Source organism: Somniosus microcephalus, chromosome 1 (genome assembly GCF_052327205.1).
Source record: "Somniosus microcephalus isolate GS21.2 chromosome 1, FLI_Smic_1.0, whole genome shotgun sequence".
Classification (NCBI taxonomy): domain Eukaryota; kingdom Metazoa; phylum Chordata; class Chondrichthyes; order Squaliformes; family Somniosidae; genus Somniosus; species Somniosus microcephalus.
Genome location: NC_140987.1, coordinates 400287510 through 400308774, shown reverse-complemented (window position 1 = coordinate 400308774; position 21265 = coordinate 400287510). Strand labels below are relative to the sequence as shown.

At 46.2% G+C, this 21265-nt stretch overlaps 1 protein-coding gene across 1 annotated transcript in view; it reads right to left on the bottom strand.

Moving 5' to 3' along the window:
• tex11 (testis expressed 11) overlaps positions 1–21265 on the bottom strand; it is a 300617-nt gene that overhangs the window by 270820 nt on the left and 8532 nt on the right. Inside the window, exon 3 of the mRNA XM_085992186.1 lies at positions 6390–6474. Coding sequence (XP_085848312.1) covers positions 6390–6474 — 85 coding nt within the window. The remainder of the gene's footprint in view (positions 1–6389; positions 6475–21265) is intronic.

The window sequence follows — 21265 nt, the reverse complement described above, 5'->3', positions numbered from 1 at the left end:
AAAGGAGTAAAGGCAACCATAAAGATTGAGGATAACGCAACCCCAAAATTTTTCAAGGCCAGGCCGGTGCCATACGCGATACGCCCAGCTGTGGAAGCTGAACTGGAGAGTCTGGAGCGTTCGGGGGTGCTGTCTGAGGTGGACTGGAGCGAGTGCGCCACACCCATCGTTCCTGTAATGAAGAAAGCATTGAGCAGCACGCCTGGGGAGCCAAGGAAGGTTCGCATCTGTGGGGACTTCAAGGTGACTGTGAACCCAGTCCTGCACACAGTACAGTATCCGCTTCCGCGGATAGAAGATATTTTCGCCTCACTATCTGGAGGGAAAGGCTTTACAAAGATTGACCTGGCTCAAGCGTATCTACAAATGGAGGTGGAAGAAGCATCTAGGAAATACCTCACGATAAACACTCACAAAGGCCTTTACCAGTATAATCGACTGGTATTTGGGGTAGCATTGGCCCCGGCTATGTGGCAGAGGGCAATGGAACAAGTCCTGCAAGGGATCCCGGGGACCCAGTGTTATTTGGACGACATCCTGGTTACGGGCGAAAATGACAATGAACACCTTGCCAACCTGGAACAGGTGCTCACGAGATTGCAGGAATATGGGCTACGAGCCAACCTTCCCAAATGCGAGTTCTTCAAGAGACAAATCTCGTATTGTGGCCACATGATTGATGAGGAAGGGTTGCATAAGTCGCCGGACAAGATTGAGGCTGTAGTCAAGGCTCCAGCACCGGAGAATGTGTCGCAACTGAGGTCGTTCCTCGGGTTGGTGAACTACTACCATAAGTTCTTGCCGAATTTATCTACAATTCTGCACCCACTGAACGCCCTCCTTCAAACTGGTGTAACATGGAAATGGAGTGATGAATGTAAGCGTGCCTTTCAGGAATGTAAATGCCAAATCACTTCAAAAGAAGTATTGGCCCACTACAACCCAACACTACCGATTCGGTTGGCATGTGATGCGTCACCTTACGGCATTGGAGCGGTGCTGTCACACAAATTCCGTGATGGCTCAGAGAGGCCAATAGCCTTTGCATCGCGCTCGCTAACCTCAGCCGAGCGTAACTACGCCCAGATTGACAGGGAGGCCCTCAGCCTGGTGTGGGGGGTGAAGAAGTTCAATCACTATCTGCACGGGCAGAAATTCACCCTACTAACTGATCAACCCCTGGTCTCAATTTTTAACCCAAAGAAGGGCGTTCCGGTGATGACGGCGCAACGGCTGCAAAGATGGTCACTTTTTCTAGGGGCACATCAGTTTGACATAGAGTACAAAGGTACGAAACAACATGGAAACGCTGATGGGCTGTCGCGCCTACTGTTGCCTACGGCGGAAGAAGCACCTGCAGTGGACCCGGTGGAGATATTCCATGCGACCATAGTCGAATGTTTGCCTGTTACAAACGCAAGTATTGAGAAGGAAACCCGAAATGACCCGACACTCTCTCGGGTCTATGATTTGACGGTGAAGGGATGGCCAGCATATGGCGACTCACTGTTGCCAGCATTCTCGCCAAGGAGGGAACAGCTGTCAGTGTGCCGGGGAACCTTGATGTGTGGATCCAGAGTGGTAATTCCACCCAAGTTGAGAGATAGAGTACTCAATGAGCTTCACGAGGGTCATCTGGGAAGGGTAAAAATGAAGAGCCTAGCCAGGGCGTTTGTGTGGTGGCCGGGAATCGATAAAGAAATCGAGGATATGACCAAGAGATGCACAGGATGCCAGAAGGTCCAAAACGCTCCACCACAGGCCCCGCTACATCCATGGGAGTGGCCCTCATCTCCATGGCAACGGGTACACATTGAGTCCATAAATGGACCAGCGAAATCAATGTTTCTAATTGCTGTGGACGCCCATTCGAAATGGCCAGAGGTCATTAAAATGTCCTCCACCACCACGGAGAAAACTATTGCAGTCCTAAGGACCATCTTCGCCAGGAATGGGTTGCCAGAACAGATCTGTTCCGACAATGGCCCACAGTTTGTGTCTGAGGATTTCCGGAGGTTCCTGAAGAATAATGGGGTGAAACATTACACATCTGCCCCATATCATCCAGCCACAAATGGATTGGCTGAGAGGTTTGTTCAGACCTTTAAAAAGGCCATAAAGGCAATGTATAATGACGACATACCACTGCAACACAAGGCGGATAACTTCCTGTTTGCTTACCGGAATGTGACACATGCAGTAACCAACCAAACTCCAGCCGTACTGTTTTTCAACCGGAGACTAAGATGTCGCTTGGATTTGCTCAAACCAAACATAAGACGAGATGTTGAGGATAAGCAGTTCCAGCACATAAATGAGAAGCCAACCAGGAGCTTCAAGATACGGCAACCAGTCTTGGCCCGCGACTACCGAACAGAAAAATGGCAGCCAGGCACGATATGCACACAGCAGGGACCACTAATGTACACAGTGGACGTTGGAGAGAGCATCGTGAGATGCCATGCTGACCAGATTCTAGAGTCACAGGAACAAGCCAGACCTGTACCACAAGCATGTGCACCTGGTAATGAGCCCAAAGTACAGATTGCGTCTACCTCAGAAGCAGGGGTATTGGAAGCTGACGAACCAACCAATGACAATGAGCCAGAATTGACTCCACCGCCAGAACAGGATACTCGAGAAAGGCGCTATCCAGTCCGGATCAGGAAGCCTCCTCAAAGACTGAACTTATAAATGACTATTCCAGTTGATGTATATATTACGGAGAAAACTGTAATTGTAATTAGTTATTATTTAGTTGTTAAATGAATGTTATGTACTGTTTAGCTAAAAGGGGAGGAATTGTTGTGTATGTCCCTTTAAGGGAATAACTGGTCTTAGACTGCAGTACCGGCAGTGACCACCCCTGTATAAAAGGCCCTAGCAGGCTTTTGTAGTTTCAGTTTCAAGCTGTCTCTTGTTCAGTAAAGTACCTGTTAAACTGTTCTCCCGAAGTCCGTGTATGATTGAGGCGCAGACTTTACACCAGCCCCACCTTTTCCTTGCTCTGTTCCTTCTTATAGCCATTCATCTGTAATCTCTTCCAGTTCTGATGAAAGGCTTTGCCTGAAACTTTAACATTCATCCTTTCTTTACAAATACTGTCTGACTTGTTGCGTGTTTCCAGCAGCTTCTGTTTTGGTTTCAGATTTTCAGTATCTGCAGTATTATATTTTTTGACAACAATCTGCCAGCTTGAATAGACTTGGTCGCTACACAGAGTTCTCAGGAATGTTTTGGTGAGATTAATGCAAATGACTTTGAAATTCAATAATATTAGCATATTAAGGTAACTTTGTTTCATTGCAGAAACCTGTAGCCAGGTTATCTATTAACACCAATACACTGGCTTTACTGGCTTCATGAATGTGCAGCTCTCAAGCTGAATTCTTTTACTTTTTAAGAGAGCCTAATTCAACCCTAAAAATACTACAAAACAAAATACTCCACTTGGTCACAGTGTTCAAACACATCAGACTGGTATGCGTACTCCTTTTGTCAAGCACATTCTCAATTAATTTAAACACAACAGCTTCCATCATGTTGATTTTACTCTACCAGCATAAACGAGGGCCTGGTCGAAGGGTGAGTTATAACTTCAGTTTATTCCACATAACTATCCATAATTTTCATAGGGCTGAATTTTCCAGGGTAGTAGCAGATGAGATGGGTGGCGGGTCGGGTGGGAAAGTTGTTATTTTTGACAGCGGGTCAGGAACCCGCTGTCATCTCGCTCCCATGCACCTTTCCCCCAGGGACGTGTCATTGTGGAGCCGACCCGACCGGCAGCGGCGGGGGACCCAATTGAGATAATTATCAGGTAGTTTACTGGCACTTAAGAGCCTTTTTTCACTTACTTTTTAAATTTCCTTGCATGGCCACGGGATTCACGCAGCTCAGGAGCCACGTCTGTCAACCTGAGGCGTGAGTTCCGTGGCTATTGCTCCAGCTGATTACTTGACAGCATGAAAAACAAACCAAAATTAAAATATGTTGATTACATCAGCTAACAGATTGATGGAGATTCTGTTCTACTTGAAAAGCTACTGGTAAATGTTAATTCAGAAATTCCTGAAGGGATGAGAGTGCTTAAGGCTCCCTTCCTACCCCGAGGGAAATGCATTTTTCACTGGCCATTCTTGGCTGTTGCCTTCCAACTCAACAGTATTTGCAGTGAATTGATCTGCACTATAAAAAATTACATATATCAATTAAATAAATTTTTGTGTTGTTTCTGGTCAGGTTTTTCCTCACAGTATACTGTGATTGTCCAGTTACAGATTAAATCAAGTCATCAACCGTAACAATTTCATTCAAGTCATCAACCGTAACAATTTCATTCTCATCATTCATTCCACTGGTTCAATTTGCTTTCAGTGCCTGAATCTAACTAATTTAATTTTTCAGTCTGAGACTTTGGGGGTGAATTTTTGCAAAGGTTCTCTGACTTGTCCATTGTTAACTTCAATGGAAGAGCTGCAGAAATCCCAGGAACACAAACACCACTTACACTGTTTGTCAGGGTTTCTGCAGCTCTTCCGCTGCACTTGCATAAGATTGTAAATCCACCCCTTCCCAATTACATTTAAAATCTGCTTTATATATTACCTATACACACACACACACACCTTTTACTTATACCAGTTACTGATGCAAAAGTCTATAGATTTGTGACTAAAGCACCAATAACTTCCCAATTAATGTATATTTTTAATTATGTTCTTGATCGTATTTGTAGATGGCATTATATTACTTAATGATATTATTTAAATATTTTTGTCACTCATATATAACTTTTATTATATTATTGCAGAGTAAAGATTCAACACCCACTTTGTTAGATTAAACTTCAAATGTAATGTGGCCAGAGTCCCTTTCAGGATCCCAGCTGAAAACGCGTTATGAATGACGTCACCAGACCCGCTCCATCTAATTGGGCCGGGTAACGCATTGGATGGGCTTAATAGGCCCCATTAAGGTAAGATAAGTTTTAACAACGGGATGGAGCCAGCAGCGGGGTCACGACCCACCACAGACACTGCCCGCACCAGACCCGCCCAGGTAGGCAAAATTCCGGCCATAGTGTCTGTAGTTAATTGGGTCTGCCCCCTCCGCCGGTGATTGATTCAATTGCTGTTTCATTACACTGGCATTAAAGATGTTAAAGCCATGTCAGAAATTGCAAAAAGACAAACGTTGCCCAAGTGCAGCTGAACAGCTGTTTTTCCATTTCCCTGTTAGTGTTATGAATTACGAGGCAGAAAATCACCCCATGACTAAAAATATTTCTTAAGTGGCCTGTAGGTGCATTGTACCAAAAGAGCAACACATTGCACAATTAAGACTTAGGACACAGGTTGGAGTTCACACTGGGCCAGAAATTAGGATCGGGTGCTTGCCGCGCGTGCAAGCCCCCGATCTGCACTCACCCTGCGCGCTGACATCTGAAGCCCGGGCCTGCTTGCATTTCCTGTCACTGGCCCGGTTCCGATGTCGGCGCGATGTGCTTACCTGATCCAGCGGCGTAGTTAGTGCGATGTGCTGGCTGGGATCAGGTGAACACTCTGCAGCCAATCAGGGGAGGGGAAACTCATTCATGAGTTTGATAGTAAAGACTGTCAAACTCATGAAAAGTACGGGCGCCCAAAAGACTAGTTTAACTTTAATTAAAATTTTAAAAAACATCCCAATAATTAAATAAACTATAAATAACTTTAAAAAAGCTATTTAAAACAATTAATAAAATTTTTGAAAAATTTTTTTTTTTTACGAATTCGGGTCTAAAAATAAACTTACCTTACTGTAAAGTCCTTAAAAACAATGAAGCTGTGGAAAAAATGTAATAATTTTAAATATTAGACCACTTACCTTTAAGAATCCACTGCTTACACCTTTTTTCATTTCCAAAAAGTTCAGTCCCTTGCACACGCGCAAACCTGTCTAAACGAAGGAAGTTCAACGCGTGCGCGCAGAGTCCTGCACGCACGCGTTGGTCCTCTTAACCCCTTAGTTCGATGGAGAGGAAATGCCGGTTTCCCGCGCATGCTGGAATCCGGCACTTCCAACGGGCCCACGCGTGAGTACACCGTCCGTACTCACGCGTTGGGACCGGAATTACTGGCCCAATATATCTCACAGGAAGCTCCTGATTTCAACCATTATCCTCCTCATCTCCATGTCCATTCGATTAACCAAAGTGTTTCCACAGGAAAAGAAGGAAAATTAGAATATGAATCAAATTTTCCTAGCACCTGGTTACAAAGCAATTGGCATACAGCAAGGACCTGGCCAACTGGTCACAGTTTAGTCAGGAAGTGGTACTCCAAAAAGAAAATAAAAAATAAAGGGAAATGGAGAAATAAATAATTAGCAAGCCAACAATTACTCACATTTTGTTCTTTGTTCATCATTAATTGATGATTCTAGCCTTTTGGTTACTGTCCAGTTCCACAAATTAATGGCATACTCTTCAACCTTTATTACAAGAAAAAATGTTGTATCATGACTTTGTGCTGTCTGAACTTGCATCCTAACCATCCCTACCAGTATTCATAGCAAAATTTAGCTGATAATTACAAAGGTCCTGGCACTACTACTTGAACTACAACTGAATCAATCAATATTTTAATATTTTCTTTCAAAAAATAATTCTGCAAACACAGCAAATGTTTCTACTTTATAAATGAAGGCCTGCTCCAAGATATGGTCCAAGACATGAGTTAGAACTCTAGTAGATGCCACATAACTTTTTCATAATTTTCAGAATGTCTGCAGTTAATTAGATCTGCCCCCTCCACCAATAATTCGTTCAACTACTGTTTCACTACACTAGCATTAAACCTACATCAGAATTTCAAAAAGGCACAAATGCTATCCAAGTGTGGCTGTACAGCTGGTCTTCCATTTCCCTATGTCTAGAAGCTACTGCTAGTTACACTATGTCTGATTGTAAATTATTAAGTAACTGACACTATTTACAACAAAAAAATGGGGTCAGTGCAAATGTTTGACTTAGATTATCTCCAAATGGCAACCAACTGTATATTCTGCTTCCAGCTAGACTTTCCATTCAGTGTGAAATGCTATGATTTTCAATAGGTACGGGTATAACAGTTGTTTTTCTTAAAGAACGATAAACAGTTAAAAACAGCAGCCCTCAAAGAAGTTGCACTCAGCAATATGGTAACTGAGTCATTAATATGTTCACCGCACACAATGGTGACCATACATTTGACCCAAGTATAAACGCACATTTCAAACGACCCAACAATATTACTGATTAGCTTTAGCTGTTCGGACTACCCAGAAAAACAGACATCCTATTCGGAAAAAAACCCGGTCACGCATTAGCAATTTTATCAGGCCAGTAAGTCTGAGATCAGTCATCAGGAAAATGCTGGAACCCATTATTAACAAAGTGGTAACAAGGCACTTAGAAAATCATAATATGATTCGGCAGAGTCACCATGGTTTTATGAAAGGGAAATCGTGTTTGACAAATCTATTTTTTTGAGGATGTAACGAGCAGGGTAGAAAAAAGGGAACCAATGGATGTAGTATATGTGAATTTTCAAAAGGCATTCAATAAGGTGCCACACGAAAGTTTGTTACACAAGATAAGGGCTCATGGGGTTGCAGGTAATATTATTAACATGAATAGAGGATTGGTTAAAGGACAGAAAACAGAGAATAGGAATAACAGGTCATTTTCAAGTTGGCAGGCTCTTACTGGTGGGGTGCCATAAGGATCAGTGTTGGATCCTCAGATATTTACAATCTATATTAATGACTTAGATAAAGGGACCGAGTGCAATGTATCCAAGTTTGCTAACGATACAAAGCTAGGTGGGAAAGTAAGCTGTGAGGAGGACACAAAGGGTTGGATTTTCTCCACGGTGGCAGGATAGCTGGTTGCCAGGTACTGGTCCCGCTCCCGGCTGCAGCCGCTCTTTCAAAGGGATTTTTCCTTGACTGGCCACATTAAGCCTGCCCTGCGGGCTTCCCAGCCAATTAACAGGAAGCGGGTCTGATGACGTCATTTGACGACGTGTCATCAGCCGGTTTCCTTAAAGGGACCACGACCACATTGAGTTTGACAGTTGTTGTGTCAGTGTTTGAGAGCAGTGAGGTGCTGCAAACACAGACAAGCACTGCACAAAGGAAGACGGTTGCACCCAGGCTCTCAAATGACTTCCTCCATATGCTTATGGAGAGAGTCACGGCACGCAGGAAGGTTTTCTGCCCTTCCAAGGGCAGAAGAGACCTCCCCAGGACACCAACGTAGCCTGGTTGCACATTGCACAGGCAAAAGCAGGGATGTTGTCAGGAGTCCCTGGCTGCAGTGGCACCAACCTTTCAATGATCTCAGTGGATCACAAAACGTTACTGCAAAGCCACACTCAAACTTACCATGCTGTGCCACTCAACACATCCCCATCATTCTGCCTTCCATACCCTTCTCCTGCACATCCTTACTCACACCAACTTACCTTGCACCTCCACCCATCCCTCTCGATCTACATCATCACTTCCCCATCTCACTAGCCACCCCTCACACTCACCTTCATCCTACTGCAAGCGTACCAACTAACAACACACAAGGGTAGGCACTTGAGAGGTTTAGTCAATATCCATGTGAAGTTTCTGCTAATGTGTTGTCATACAGTGAAATCTATTTTCAACACTGCCCCATATTGGACAGATCTGTGTGCAACTTGAGAAGTGTCTAACTGAGCTCCAGTGAATGTTGAGACATAACTTCCTGCCGCACCCACCCCCACCCCCCGGCTATAGTGATGAGTGTGCATGGAATGGCTTGGACATTAAAGGGATGTTTTACGGTGCTGGTGTGGGGTGCTGTCAACCTGGCGCATCATGTGCCAGCCAGGGTTTACAGCGTCAAGTGAAGTAAATCTGGCCATGGTGATGCCATCGCTGGCCTCCCGGGCAGCAATGATGTCAGGGGCTGATGCCCCGTGTAGCATCAGGTGATGGCGCAGAAGGTTGATGGTGTTGTTGTTGGTGCTGCTGGTGTGCCTGGTGATGTTGGTGTTGGGGCTGATCGTGGAAGGAATCAGAGGAGCAAGGGGAGATATCTTCTAGGGCACCGATGTTGCTGCAATAGATGGCAGCTGCAGGTGAGATGACAGAAGCGATCTGTCAATGGTGAGAGAAGTTGTTCCAATGAGGTGGCACTGGACATACAGTTGGCTCTAAACACCTGCAAGCTAAAGAAATCTCTATATATGTCTTACAAATGCAGTAACCAACAGTTTCTGAGCTCTGAAACTGACCATCTGCAACATGGCATCCTTTACACCACTTCTGCAGCTGTCAGCTTATCAGAGACATCAGAACAGACTCACGCTGGCGCGTTCCCCGAGCAGCGGGTAACCTATGGGGGAGCACGTAAAATTGGAAGGAAGCCTCAAAATACCATTAAACTGGCTGTTAACAAGCAATTTAATGCTCTCAATTGTCTCCCCTGCCGCTTGGTGTCGGGTCAATTCTCTGCTGACAGACCTGACATCTGGGAGACTCGGGTGAAGGCGAGTTGACAGCAGGTTTCCTATCCGCTGTCAATCTTTGCTATTTTGACAGCGGACCCGCCTCCAAACCCCCCCTCTGAGCGCCGGCAAAATCAAGCCCGAGTCTGCAAAGGGATATAGATAGGTTAAGCGAGAGTCTAACCACCGCCCCATGACATTCAACGGCATTACCATCGCTGAATCCACCACCATCAACAGACCACGACCTCTACAACCTAGAAGGACAAGGGCAGCAGGTGCATGGGAACACCACCATCTCCAAGTTCCCCTCCAAGTCACACAGCATCCTGACTTGGAAGTAAATCGCAGTTCCTTTATCGTCGCTGGGTCAAAATCCGGCAACTCCCTACCTAAAAGCACTATGGGAGTACCTTCACCACACGGACTGCAGCGGATTGAGAAAGCGGCTCACCACCACCTTCTCGAGGGCAATTAGGGATGGGCAATAAATGCTGGCCTTGCCAGCAACGCCCACAACCCATGAACGAATTTTTAAAAAGTGAGTGGGCAATAAGGTGACAGATGGGGTATAGTGTGGGGGAAGTGTGAAATTATCCATTTTGGTAGGAAGAGTGGAAAAGCAGAATATTTTTAAATGGTGAGAAACTATTAAATGTTGGTGTTCAGAGGGATTTGGGTGCCCTTGCACACAAAACAGAGAAAGTTAACGTGCAGGTACATCGAGCAATTAGGAAGGCAAATGGTATGTTGGCCTTTATTGCAAGGAGGTTGGAGTATAAGAGTAAGGAAATCTTGCTGCAATTGTACAGGGCTTTGGTGAGATCACACCTGGAGTACTGTTTACAGTTTTGGTCTCCATACCTAAAAAAGGATATACGTTTCAGGAGGTGGTCACCCCACGGCTTAAGAGTGAGCAGGTAGAGAGGGAATGGGTGACCGCCAGACAGAAGAGGAGGACCAGGCAGGTAGGGCAGGAATCCCCTGAGTGCATCTCGCTCGCTAACCGGTTTTCAGTTCTAAATACTGGTGGGGGCGATGGTTCCTCTGGGGAGTGCAGCCAGAGCCAAGTCCACGGCACCATGGGTGGCTCAGCTGCACAGAGTGGGGGGGGTGGGGGGGGGGGGGGGAAAGAGTGGACGAGCAATAGTCATAGGGGATTCAATAGTTAGGGGAGAAGACAGGCGTTTCTGCGGCCGCAGGATGGTATGTTGCCTCCCTGGTGCCAGCCATGATCGCATTGAATGGCGGAGCAGGCTCGAGGGGCCGAATGGCCTACTCCTGCTCCTATCTTCTATGGGTCAAGGAAGTCACTGAATGGCTGCAGGACAATCTGAGTGAGGAGGGTGATCGGCCATGGTCATGGTCCATATCGGTACCAATGACATAGGTAGGAAGAGGGATGAGGTCCTGCAGGCAGATTTTAGGGAGCTAGGAGAGAGATTAAAAAGCAGGATCTCAAAGGTAGTAAGCTCCGGATTACTCCCAGTGCCACGTGCTAGCGAGTACAGAAATAGGAGGGTAGAGCGGGTGAATGCGTGGCTGGAGAGATGGTGCAGGAGGGAGGGCTTTAGATTCCTGAGGGATTGGAACCATTTCTGGGGAAGGTGAAACCTGTACAAGCCGGACGGGTTGCACCTCAACAGAGCTGGGACCAATATCTTCGTGGGGGGGTTTTGCTACTGCTGTTGGGGTGGGCTTAAACTAGCTTGGCAGGGGGATGGGAACCTGAGAATATTTTCAGAAGGGAGAGAAGCAAAGCTGGAAATGGAGGGCACAAAATTAGTAAGCGAGTTTGGAAGGCAGAGGAAACAAAGGCTAGAAAATAGACAACAAGGCAGTTTGGCAGTGCTAAATGATATATACTTTAACGCAAAGAGTCTAGGAAATAAGGGAGATGAGATAAGGGCATAGATAGACACGTGGGAGTATGATATTATAGCCATTACTGAGACATGGCTGAAAGAAGGGCAAGAATGGCAGCTCAACATTCCTGGTTTAGGGTTTTCAGGCGAGATAGAGAGCGGGTTATAAAAGGAGGAGGGTCGCAGTATTGATTAAAGAGACAATTACAGCTGTGAGGAGGGATGATATGTTAGAAGGATCATCAAATGAGGCCATATGGGTTGAACTAAAGAACAAAAAAGGGGCAATCACACTGTTGGGAGTGTACTACAGACCCCCAAACAGTCCGAGGGGGATAGAAGAGCAAATTTGTCGGCGAATTTCTGACAAGTGCAAAAACAATAGCACAGTAATAGTGGGGGATTTCAATTACCTCAATATTAACTGGGATACTACCAGTATAAAAGGTATAGAGGGCACAGAATTCCTAAATTGCATTCTGGAGAACTGCTTTAGCCAATACGTAGCGCGCCCAACAAGAATGGGGGCCATTCTGGATTTAGTTTTAGGGAATGAAGCTGGGCAAGTGGAAGGAGCATCAGTGGGAGAGCATTTTTTTGGTAGTGATCATAATTTAATTAGTTTTAGCATAATCATGGATAAGGACAAAGAACAAACAGGAGTAAGGGTTCTAAATTGGGGGGGTGGGGTGGGGGGAGGCCAATTTTACTAGGTTGAGAAGTGATTTAGCAAAAGTGGACTGGAAACAGTTACTTGAAGGTAAATCAGTGTCAGAGCAATGGGAGGCATTCAAGAGGGAGATACATGGAGTTCAGGGTGAACATGTTCCCACAAATAAAAAAGGTAGAACTGCCAAATTTAGAGTCCCCTGGATGACAAGGTGCATACACAGGAACGGGAGCATAGTGGTTATGTCATTGGGCTAGTAATCCAGAGGCCTGAACTAATGATCCAGAGACGCGAGTTCAAATCCCACCACGGCAGCTGGGGAATTTAAATTCTGTTAATTAAATAAATCTGGAATAAAAACCTAGTATCAGTAATGGCAACCATGAAACTATCAGATTGTCGTAAAAACCCATCTGGTTCACTAATGTCCTTTAGGGAAGGAAAGCTGCAGTCCTTACCTGGTCTGGCCTATATGTGACTCTTAACTGCCCTCTGAAATGGCCTAGCAAGCCACAGTTGTAACAAACTGTTACGAAACACAATAATGATGAAACCGGACGGACCACCCAGCTTCGACCTCGGCACCAGCTACAGACACAGCAACAGCGCACCCAGCCCAGTCGACCCTGCAAAGTCCTCCTCACCAACATCTGGGGAGTTGTGCCATAATTGGGAGAGCTGTCCCACAGACTAGTCAAGCAACAGCCTGACATAGTCATACTCACAGAATCATACCTTTCAGCCAATCACCATCACCATCCCTGGGTGTGTCCTGTCCTACTGGAAGAAGCACTGAGAGTGGTAAGGGCACAGAATGTACTCTGGGTGGGGGACTTCAATGTCACCAAGAGTGGCTCAGTAGCACCACTATTGAGCGAGCTGGCCGAGTCCTGAAGGGCATAGCTGCCAGTCTGGGCCTGTGACAGGTGGTGAGAGAACCAACACGAGGGGAAAAACCTACTTGACCTCGTCCTCTACCTGTTGCAGATGCATCTGTCCATGACAGTATTGGTAGCAGTGACCACCGTACAGTCATTGTGGAGACGAAGTCCCGTCTTCCCACTGAGGACGCCCTCCATCGTGTTGTGTGGCACTACCACCGTGCTAAATGGGATAGATTCAGAACAGATCTAGTAGCTCAAAACTGGGCATCCATGAGGCGCTGTGGGCCATCAGCAGCAGCAGAATTGGATTCCACCACAATCTGTAACCTCATGGCCCAGCATATCTCTCACTCTACCATTACCATCAAGGCAGGGGACCAACCTAGTTCAATAATGAGTGTAGAAGAGTATGCCAGGAGCAGCATGTTATAGACAGGGCTAAGCGATCCCACAATCAACAGATCAGATCAAAGCTCTGCAGTCCTGTCACATCCAGTCGTGAATGGGGGTGGACCATTAAACAACTAACGGGAGGAGGAGGCTCCATGAATATCCCCATCCTTAATGATGGTGGAGCCCAGCACGTGACTGCAAAAGACAAGGCTGAAGCATTTGCAACCATCTTCAGCCAGACGTGCCGAGTGGATGATCCATATCGGCCTACTCCCGTGGTCCACACCATCACAGAAGCCAGTTTTCAGCCAATTCGATTCACTCCACGTGATATCAAGAAACGGCTGAGCGCACTCGATACAGCAAAGGCTATGGGCCCCAAAAACATCCCTGGTATCGTGCTGAAGACTTGTGCTCCAGAAACGGCCGCGCCTCTAGCCAAGCTGTTCTAGTACAGCTACAACACTGGCATCTATCTGGCAATGTGGAAAACTGCCCAGGTGTGTCCTGTCCACTAAAAGCAGGACAAATCCAATCCGGCCAATTACCGACTCATCAGTCTACTCTCAATCATCATCAAAGTGATGAAAGGTGTCATCAACAGCGCTATCAAGCGGCACTTACTCGGCAATAACCTGCTCACTGATGCCCAGTTTGGGTTCCGCCAAGACCATTCAGCTCCCAACCTCATTACAGCCTTGGTCCAAACATGGACAAAGGAGTTGAATTCCAGAGGGGAGGGGAGAGTGACTACCCTTGACATCAAGGCAGCATTTGACAGAGTGTGGCATCGAGGATCCTTAGTAAAACTGAAGTCAATGGGAATCAGGGGGAAAATTCTCCACTGGCTGGAGTCATACCTAGCACAAAAGGAAGATAGTTGTGGTGGTTGAAGGTCAATCATCACAGCCACAGGACATCACTGCAGGAGTTCCTCAGGGCAGTATCTTAGGCCCAACCATCTTCAGCTGCTTCATCAATGACCTTCCCTCCAACATATGGTCAGAAATGGGGATGTTCGCTGATGACTGCACAGTGTTCAACGCCATTCACAACTCCTCAGATAATGAAGAAGTCCATACCCGCATGCAACAAGACCTGGATGACATTCAGGCTTGGGCTGACAAGTGGCAGGTAACATTCGCGCCACAAAAGTGCCAGGCAATGACTATCTCCAACAAGCGAGAGTCTAACCACCGCCCCTTGACATTCAACGGCGTACCATCGCCGAATCCCCCACCATCAACATCCTGGGGGTCACCATGAGGTATTCTGCGGCAAGTGTCTCACCTCCTGACTCCCCAAAGCCTTTCCACCATCTACAAGGCACAAGTAAGGAGTGTGATGGAATACTCTCCACTTGCCTGGATGAGTGCAGCTTCAACAACACTCAAGAAGCTCGACAACATCCAGGACAAATCAGCCATCTTGATTGGCACCACATCCACCACCTTAAACATTCACTCCCTCCACCACCGGCGTACCGTGGTTGCAGTGTGTACCATCTACAAGATGCATTGCAGCAACTCGCCAAGGCTTCTTCTGCAGCACTTCCCAAACCCGCGACCTCTCCCACCTAGAAGGACAAGGGCAGCAGGCGCATGGGAATGCCACTACCTCCAAGTTCCCCTCCAAGTCACACACCATCCAGACTTAGAAGTATATCGCCGATCCTTCATCGTCGCTGGGTCAAAATCCTGGAACTCCCTATCTAACAGCACTGTGGGAGTGCCTTCACCACACGGACTGCAGCGGTTCAAGGCGGCGGCTCACCACTACCTTCTCAAGGGCAATTAGGGATGGGCAATAAATGCGACGCCCACATCCCATAAACTAATTTTTTAAAAGAACCAGGGGGATAGATTTAAAGTAGTTGGTAGAAGGATTAGAGGGGAGATGAAAAGGTTGTCCTATGAGAAGAGATTGAGTAGATTGGGCCTACACTCTCTGGAATTTAGAAGAATGAGAGGTGATCTCATTGAAACATTTAAGATTCTGAGAGGGTTTGACAGGGTAGATGCTAAGAGGCTGTTTCCCCTGTCATAGTCTCAGGATAAGTGGTTGGCCATTTAGGACTAAGATGAGGAGAAATTTCTTCACGCAAAGGGTTGTAAATCTTTGGAATTCTCTACCATAGAGGGCTGTGGTTGTTTAGTCATTAACTATATTCAAAGCTGAAATGGATAGATTTTTGGACTCTTAACAGAATCGAGCGATATTGGGATCGGGCAGGAAAGTGGAGTTGAAGTCGAAGATCAACCATGATCTTATTGAATGGTAGAGCAGTCCCGAGGGGCCGTATGGCCTACTCCTGCTCCTATTTCTTATGTTCTTATAAATATGGGCCCATAATTCTCAGAAACACACTGCAAGTTCACAAAAGTCATGTTGAAAACATTAGTGCTACAATAAGTGGGAGAGATGTAGCCATTAGTCCAGGGTAGTCAGGGATGGCTCTAGGTAGGGATCAGACCAGGTGTATAAAAGATGGTATTGTGGCGGTACCACCGGGTGTCCCTTACTATGTATATACATAATTCCCTTTAACTTACCTTTGTATGTACATAACTTACCTGTTTGGGCCGTTGTCCCTTTAACTTACCTGTTTGGGCCGTTGCCCCTTTAAGAGCGCGACGTAACGCACTGACGTCACGTCGCGTAACACACCGAGATGCGAGCCAACCCAGCTTGGCCTTACACTCTCCCGACGGTCGCCGGCACAACTCGGCCTCCTGCTCCTGCGGTGGCCGCCAGCCCAGTTCGGCCTCCCGCGCCCGCAATGGCCGCCAGCCCGGTTCGGCCGCCCACTCTCGCGACGCCGGGTGCAACGGCCAGCCACAGCTACGCGCCGACGCAACGGCGCAGGTCACGTGACCGCCCAAGCGCGGGCAAACGTGCTGTCACGACGTGGTCACGTGACCACCTAAGCGCGGGAAAACGCAACCAAGCGTGATGACGTCATCACGCTCTCCACAGGACTGCAGACTCAGTCCTCATGGCGTCCCCGCTGGGGAAAGACTTATTTCACAGTGCTCCTGCATCCAGCCGCCTTACCTGCTGTATTTCGTCTGTTCTTGTAAATAAACAACTTCTAGATTGTTCTCCTGAAGTCGAACTCGATTATTTAGTAGTCATTTGTCCGATACCTACCTAGGTGAACACAAACTGCTACAGTATATATATATTGGCAGCTGATTCGTTCCACCTTTTCAGAGCACAGAGGTTTTAAAAGGCAACATTCCTGATACAGTCCCCATCACTTAAACGTCCATGTTTAAAATGGGCAGTCGCTTCTATCAGCCAAAAATGGTAACCATTAAGCTTTTGCATTAACATAATTTTCAAAGTTGACGGTTATAGCGTTTTAAGTGCTCCATTTATTTTGGGTAGAAACAGCTGTGCTTACTCATATTTTCACGATAAATTTAAAAAATCAATTTCTGCTTCCCAAAAGGCTCTATTTATTGGGTTATTTTTGTGGCAATATTGTCATGTTTTTTGCTTTTTGAGAAGATTATTTTCCAGCTGAGCTCCACATTGTAATAGAGATCTGATTGCAGACATGCCGAAACTTCAAGCCCAGGTTAAGCTTGGGTGACGAAATCCATTTGATCCGATGGCTGACTCATAAACCCTAATTTTCCTCAATCTACATGCCCTCTGTTCTGTCAGTTGCTTGATTATTTACTGCACACTTGTATGTGAAGGAAGCCAGCAGCATGCTCTGGGTTACAGTCCTTTGTCAAAGATAGCCACTCCATGACTCAAAGCATTAGTATACAAAACCTACTGTGCCACTGGGAAGTTTCCAATTCTTAATTTTACTAATGCTACCGCATTACACCGGCCAGTGTACAGTGGGGAAATTGTGTTCAGATGAACATGCCCGCTCTAAGCGGTGGGGGCTGTACCATTAAAAAAAACTTTTTTTTTAAAAACATAAAAGATTTATCTCCAGTGTCACCTAGTGAATTTGTAATGGAGCTGCATGCTTAGACACCTGGGCCCCAATATTAAAATGAAGGCAGCTTCTGAGCAGGGGGTGGAATTGCGTGGGCGAAACCCAGAAGTTAACTCAGCGGGTCGGAATCTGTGATCTCAACTCAACTGTACCAATTGATTTGGACTTCCAGGTTTCGTGTCTCCAAGCTGCTCAGCAGGCGTGATGCGCACCCGCATGACGCGATCTCAGCTGTATTTAAAGGAACAGTGCACAAATGGAAATTGGAGGTGTTCAGGATGGATGGTGGACATAGAGCACGGGCAGCACCCAGATTCAATGACGCATTGCTGGAATTACTGCTGGGTGCAGTCAGGAGCGAGGGGGACATACTTTTCCCCAGCAATGGGAGGAAGAAACCTGCTACTCTCACCAAGAAGGCATGGTTGGAGGTAGCTGAGGTGGTGAGCAGCTGGAGCGCTATATCCAGGTCTTGCATGTAATGCAGGAAGTGGTTTAATGACCTAACCAGGTCAGAAAAAGTGAGTACATTTGCTGATTCAACTACACCCTGTGATTTAAGCCTCCGCCCCCTTTCACTCTGTCTTGTGAAGCTTTCTCCATCACATCACTCCTCACACCCATTCAACTTTCAGCAGCACCCAGCCTTCACTTTTAATGCACACCATCTCCCCATTTATCCATCCACTGTTGCCACTCACCCCAAACCTTATGAAATGCGATGCATCTGTCTCAGTCACCCTCACCAAATGCACCTGGTAATTTACACCTCAAGTGAGCACAGTCACTGGTGGCAGGGACAGCTGTGGAGACTCTGCGTCAAGGACGCAATCTTCTCCAAGCTCTGCTCCGCTGGACACAGAGGTTGAACCCCAGGGGTTATTGTTGAGATGGATAATGCTAGAGCTGTATTATCAACTTAGCCAGGTACTGCCAGACATGCCACGCACACACTCCACAATTGCGGAGAGGATAGAGGAGTCCAACTCGATCACTGGCGGACTGGTGTCGCAGGAAGTTGCGAGAATGTCTGCCATGGAGTGGCAGAACTTTGGATGCCAACTTCTACCAAAATGTATCACTTTGCACTTTTCTGCATTAAATTTGTCTCTGTGTCTCTCTTTCTGTCGCTCCCTCGTCTCTCTCTCTCTCAATCACTATCCCTCTATCCCTCCATCTTGTCTCACTTTCTCTCCCTCTTGTCTCTGCCTCTCTCCCCCTCTCTCTTTCTTGCTCTGTCTCTTTCCTTCTGTTGTCTCTCCCTGTTTTGCTCTGTCTGTCTCTCTCTCTCTCTCTCTCTCTCTAAGTCTCCTCCTCTGTCTTCCATCATTTCTCTCTCACTGCTCTGTGCACAGTTTTGGTCTCCTTATCTGAGGAAGGACATACTTGCCTTAGAAGCGGTGTAACGAAGGTTCACTAGATTGATCCCTGGGATGAGAGGGTTATCCTATGAGGAGAGATTGAGTAGATTGGGCCTATACTCTCTGGAGTTTAGAAAAATGAGAGGTGATCTCATTCATAATATATTCTGAGGGGGATTGACAGGGTAGATGTTGAGAGGTTGTTTCCCCTGGTTGGAGGGTCTAGAACTAGGGGGTCATAGTCAAGATAACGAGTTTGCCATTTAAGACTGATGAGGAGAAATTTCTTCACCTTCTTCTCCCCCCACAGGGTTGTGAAACTTCGCTCCCACAAAGGGCTGTGGATGCTGAATCGTTGAGCATATTCAAGGCTGAGATAGATAGTTTTTGGACTCGGGAATCAAAGGATATGGGGATTGGGCGGGAAAGTGGAGTTGAGGTCGAAGATCAGCCATGATCTTATTGAATGACGGAGCAGGCTCAAGGGGCTGTATGGCCTACTCCTGCTCCTAATATGTTCTTATATTTGTCTGCCACCTTAAACAGGGCGATAGGTGCCTTACCCGTGGCTTTACAATGCGTCACTGCTCTAGAAACATAGAAAACATAGAAAAATAGGAGCAGGCCCTTCGAGCCTGCTCCACCATTCAATATGATCATGGCTGATCCTCTATCTCAATACCATATTCCCGCTCTCTCTCCATACCTTTTGATGCCTTTTGTGTCTAGAAATCTACCTATCTCCTTCTTAAATATATTCAGTGACTTGGCCTCCACAGCCTTCTGTGGTAGAGAATTCCACAGGTTCACCACCCTCTGAGTGAAGAAATTTCTCCTCATCTCAGTCCTAAATGTCCTACCCTGTACCCTGAGACTGTGATCCTCTCATTCTAGACCCCCCCAGCCAGGGGAAACATCCTCCCTGCATCCAGTCTGTCTAGCCCTGTCACAATTTTATGCGTTTCAATGAGATCCCCTCTCATTCTTCTAAACTCTAGTGAATACAGGCCTAGTCAACCCAATCTCTCCTCATATGACAGTCCTGCCATCCCAGGAATCAGTCTGGTGAACCTTCGCTGCACTCCCTCTATGGCAAGTATATCCTTTCTTAGGTAAGGAGACCAAAACTGTACACAGTACTCCAGCTGTGGTCTCACCAAGGCCCTGTATAACTGTAGTAAGACATCCTCGCTCCTGTACTCAAATCCTCTTGCAATGAAGGCCAACATGCCATTTGCCTTCCTAACTGCTTGCTGCATCTGCATGATTGTTTTCAGTGATGGTGTACAAGGACACCCAGGTCCCTTTGTACATCAACATTTCCCAATCTATCACCATTTAAATAATACTCTGCCTTTCTGTTTTTCCTACCGAAGTGGATAACTTCACATTTATCCACGTTATACTGCATCTGCCATGTATTTGCCCATTCACTCAACTTGTCTAAATCGCCTTGAAACCTCTTTGCATCCTCCTCACAACTTACAATCCCACCTAGTTTCATGTCGTCAGCAAACTTGGAAATATTACATTTGGTTCCCTCATCCAAATTATTGATATATATTGTGAATAGCTGGGGCCCAAGCACTGATCACTGCGGTACCCCACTAGTCACCGCCTGCCACCCCAAAAAAGACCCATTTATTCCTACTCTCTGTTGACCAATTTTCAATCCATGCCAGTAGATTACCCCCAATCCCATGTGCTTTAATTTTGCACACTAACCTCTTATGTGGGACTTTATCAAAGGCCTTCTGAAAATCCAGATACACCACATCCACTGGTTCTCCCTTATCTATTCTACCAGTTACAACCTCAAAAAACTCCAGGTTTGTCAAACACGATTTCCCTTTCATAAATCCATGTTGACTTTGTCTAATCCCATTGATATTTTCTAAGTGTCCTGTTATCACATCCTTTATAACAGATTCTAGCATTTTCCCTACTACTGATGTTAGGCTAACTGGTCTGTAGTTTCCTGTTTCTCTCTCCCTCCTTTTTTAAATAGTGGGGTTACATTTGCCACCCTCCAATCTGCAGGAACGGTTTCATAATCTATAGAATTTTGGAAGATGACAACCAATGCGTCCACTATTTCCATGGCTACTTCTTTTAGTACTCTGGGATGCAGATTATCAGGCCCTGGGGATTTATCAGCTTTCAGTCCCATTAATTTCTCCAGCACTATTTTTTTGACTAAAACTAATTTCCTTCAATTCCCCCTTCTCACGAGATCCTTGGTTCCCTAGCATTTCTGGGAGGTTATTTGTGTCCTCTTCCATGAAGACTGAACCAAAGTATTTGTTTAATTTCTCTGCCATTTCCTTGTCCCCCATTATAAATTCTCCCATTTGTCTTCACTAATCTTTTTCTTTTTACATACTTGTAGAAGCTTTTACAATTCACTTTTACGTTCCTTGCAAGTTTACTCTCTTACTCTATTTTTCCCCTCTTAATCAAGCTGGCCTGCAGCAGAGTGGTAGGAGTGATATGGCACTGGTCCAGGAGAGGGATGATGGCAAAAAAAGGACATGGAAGTGGGAACTCCACTCAAAGCGCTCCCACATCCCACCCGTTGCCTACCCGCAGCCAGTACCAGACATGCTGCCTCATCTTCCGATGGCA